Here is a 3,806-nt window from a genome sequence, read left to right as displayed (position 1 = left end):
GTGTGTATGTTTGCATGTATGTGTGTGTATGTTTACATGTGTATATGTATATGTGTACGTGCGTGTTCATATATGTTTGCGTGTGTGTATGTTTGTGTACGTATGTGTGTATATACGTTTGCCTGCGTGTGTGTGTGTTCCCCCAAACAAAACATATAAATACCCCCCCCAAAAAAAAACAACAAAACAACCACACTCGCAAAAATAACAACAACAACAAAAAATACCAAAAAACAAAATCATTTCCCCCCCACCAGGCTCCCTGGGCGTATCACGAGACACCAGCCTCGCGGACAGCGAAGAGGGAGGGGATTCCCCTTCTTCCTTCATGGCGCGGCTCCGCGAAGCCAGCTGGTGTGAATGTCCGCAGTCCGACTCGGACAGTGGTCAGTGCAGGGAGTGCCGGGGCAGCGGTGGCCACGAGAACTGGTGTGTCTCCGCGGGGAGTGTCTGTCATGGATGCCGGAAGCCGATCAAGAAGGTTAAAGGACATGCGCACATGAGGAGGAGGAGGTCGACTAAATCTTTGGAGGATCCGGGTCAGTTTTTTGTTTCGCTTTTTTTGTTTTTGTTTTTGGTAAGAGTTTTACGGCACTTTCAAAGCAATGGGGTCATATACGTGCCAAAGATTAGAGCATGTGTTTCAAGGGAGGTAGTAACAAACACGAAAAAGACGGAGGGGAGATAAGCTAAAGAAACGATAGATGTTTGACAGGAAAGAAGGATCAAACCACACCAGAGCACTCGCCAACCATCCACTGTTCCTTTTGGTCTGAGTTATTTTACGTCTCCTTCAAAGCAACGTAGTGACCCCAAAAGGTCCCTTTTCTGAATGACCGCTTAATTTTGTTCCTGAATGTCACCATGCACCCTTTTTCGACGACTGCAACCTCAATATAGAATCTTCCCCCCCCCTCAAATTCAAAACTGCATTTAAGAGAGGTGCCCAAGTTAGCCGCATTTAAAACCGGTCCAATACACGTTTGTTTAATCCCATCCGTACGTCGTGTTTTACTATTTTTATCCATACGACATGGGGAACTCTCTGCCACCTCAAAGAGGAAATTTACTCGTCAATCCGATCCGTACACTGTGCATAGCAGTCTGTCAAAATGATTTTTTGAGAAATACTGAAAGTTTCAAAGAGATCTTCGTACTAGAAGTATTCTAAAATGGAAAGAATATAACCCGGGGGTACAAAATGACCCCAAAGCGTACGGATAGGGTTAAATCCTTTTTTAGTTTATTACTTCTTTCAACAACGAATAAATGTGATTAGCAGCTTCATATCGGACCAGAGAGCTCTGTTTATCAGTTAATATTCAGTGTTTTGGGAATTTAGTTTTAGCTTAGCTTTAGTAAGAGTTTTACGGCACTTGTGACATAAATATACTGTATAAGTGCCAAATAGTCATTACATTAAACTTCCATCTTCATCACGCACTCATTACTAAATCAGAGAGCCCTGAATATACATAATCATCGTCGCGTTAATTTTTTTACCATCTTTTCTCTCCAGCGTCTCGCAGAAGCCCCGACACCATGATAGCCACCCTGAAGGGGAACAAAAGCCTTCACGACCAGCGAGGCTGCTCCGCGAAGCAGAAGGAGCGGAAGCGGAAGAACAAAGGAAGAGGCGGGAAGAAATCGAGAGAAGCAGACGACGACGACGAGATGGAGCAGCGCGTACGCTTCAACGATACCGTACAGCAGGTATCGCCGGACAATAGAAAGCGACTACCCAAAACGGCGCTGGATTACGAAAACCTTCGCAATTACGACCACGTCAGATCACCGGAGACTTCTTATTATAATAAACAATCGAGAGGGAAGAAAGGAGAGGGGGACGGTTGGGCAACTATGGTAGAGAGAGACTTGGACGAAGAAGAAGCAAACCGTAGTAAGAAGGTGCGAGAGCGGCCGAAATCACTGGACGACTATCGTATACCAGGGGTTGGCGTGAACGTTCACCGTGCCGCCTACATTCTGGCTCTGCAAGACGCTCGCATTCGGAACTCGTCCAAAAAGAACAACAACAGCAAGAAGAAGAAGCGAGGCGGGAAGAAAGGGGGAGAAGCGACGACGGACTACCCCGGCACCGTGTTCTCTTACTTCCCCTTGCTGCGCAAGCCCGTGTCGGAGTCGGAGTCGACGGCGCAGAGCAGCAGCAGCTCCACTCTCGGCCTCAGGCAGGCTGAAGGGTCAAAGGTTAAACTGAAGAACGCCATGAAGCATATTTTCGGAAGCGTCAAAATGGCGGACTACTACCCTGGCGGAAGTCGATGGAGGAAATTGGCGTAGGGCTTACGAACTTGACAATTTGGGTAAAAAAAGAATAACTATATGTATATATTTATTGTTTCGTTCATTCGAAGTCACAGGAGGAAATTGGCGTAGGGCAAAGGAACCTGACAAATGGGTAAAGAAAAGAATAGTTATATATATAAATTATTATATATTTATTGTTTCGTTCTTTAAAAAAAACACCCATACAATGGCATAACATGATATGAAAGGACAGTATTAGAGCATGTTGTAAACCCCACAGAGCTTGCTTTCCAGAAGGGATATGCACTACATAATATATCCATCATCATCATCATCATCATCATCATCATCATCATCATCATCATCATCATCATCATCATCATCATCATCATCATCATCATCATCATTAGATCTGAAACGGACATCGGTGATTTTGGTTCGCCGTTCATGGTTGCTCTAAAAAAAACCCTAGATCTGTATTATTTGTTATAAAACTGATCTGTCCCTATCCCACATTTGTTCATGTTTCCCAAGTAAGTTGCTCTGGGTTTACTTTACCCCTGCTAAATTTGTCTTCTATTTTTCTAATGAAAATAAGATGTTCAAGGTCTGACATAAACATACAATCTTTTACTATAATAATAATGATGATAATAAAAAAAAAAAAAATAAAAAAAAATAATAATTACATTGTTGTTGTTGTTGTTGTTTTTATTATTATTATTATTACTACTACTATCATTATTGTTATTATTATGTAGTTATTATTATTATTATTACTACTACTACTATTATTATTGTTATTATTATGTAGTTATTATTATTATTATTATTTTATTATTATTATTATTATTGTTATACTGTTGTTATTATTATTATTATTATTATTATTATTATTATTATTATTATTATTATTATTATTATTATTATTATTATTATTATTATTATTATTGTTACTTATGTTGTACAAATGCATGGCACAGGCGATACGAAATCACGAGATTCTAAGAAAAGATACAACAGCTAAACAAATTCAGACACACATACACACCCACCTACATTTGAGCGCTCTGTCGAAAAAATGAGTTCACGGATTTTGACCTTGTGGAAATAGATACATCACATTAATAGGATGGGTTTGTACGATTAATTTATGAAATGGATATATTATGGTAAAAGACACGTTAAATTCGTAGAAAAACGGTAATGGTTAGTAAAAAAAGCTATTTTACTTGACCCCTGTGTCAATTTTTAGCCGATATCTCCATTCACAGAAATCAAGAAGTAAGCTATGTTGTCAGCACGCCTCACACATCATTGGGCAGGCTTTTATGGTGGATGGAATTATGTTCCCCTTTACTTTGTACTCAAAGCGTTTGAGTTTGAACCCCACTAGGGTAAGACATTGATATTACGTGTCACGACGCTGTGGAATCAGGTGCTCGTCAGTTTTTTAGCGTATGGTGTTATGATGTAATCTGAAAATCTTGCTTTTGATGAAAAATTACCCATCTATCTTGAATAGAAGTCGAGATATT

General features: G+C 40.1%; 1 protein-coding gene across 1 annotated transcript in view; it reads left to right on the top strand.

Annotated features, from left to right (window-relative positions):
• Nucleotides 1-2,887, top strand: part of LOC101857720 — a gene marked incomplete at its 5' end in the record, with an annotated part of 7,297 nt that extends 4,410 nt beyond the window's left edge. Inside the window, 2 exon segments of the mRNA XM_013082968.2 lie at nucleotides 258-539; nucleotides 1,520-2,887. Of these exon segments, the coding sequence (XP_012938422.1) occupies nucleotides 258-539; nucleotides 1,520-2,301 (1,064 nt within the window).
• Between the last annotated feature and the right edge of the window lie 919 nt (nucleotides 2,888-3,806).

Source organism: Aplysia californica, unplaced genomic scaffold, assembly GCF_000002075.1.
Source record: "Aplysia californica isolate F4 #8 unplaced genomic scaffold, AplCal3.0 scaffold00202, whole genome shotgun sequence".
Lineage (NCBI taxonomy): Eukaryota > Metazoa > Mollusca > Gastropoda > Aplysiida > Aplysiidae > Aplysia > Aplysia californica.
The sequence above is the reverse complement of the archived record's forward strand: the minus strand, read 5'-3'. Positions and strand labels throughout refer to the sequence as shown.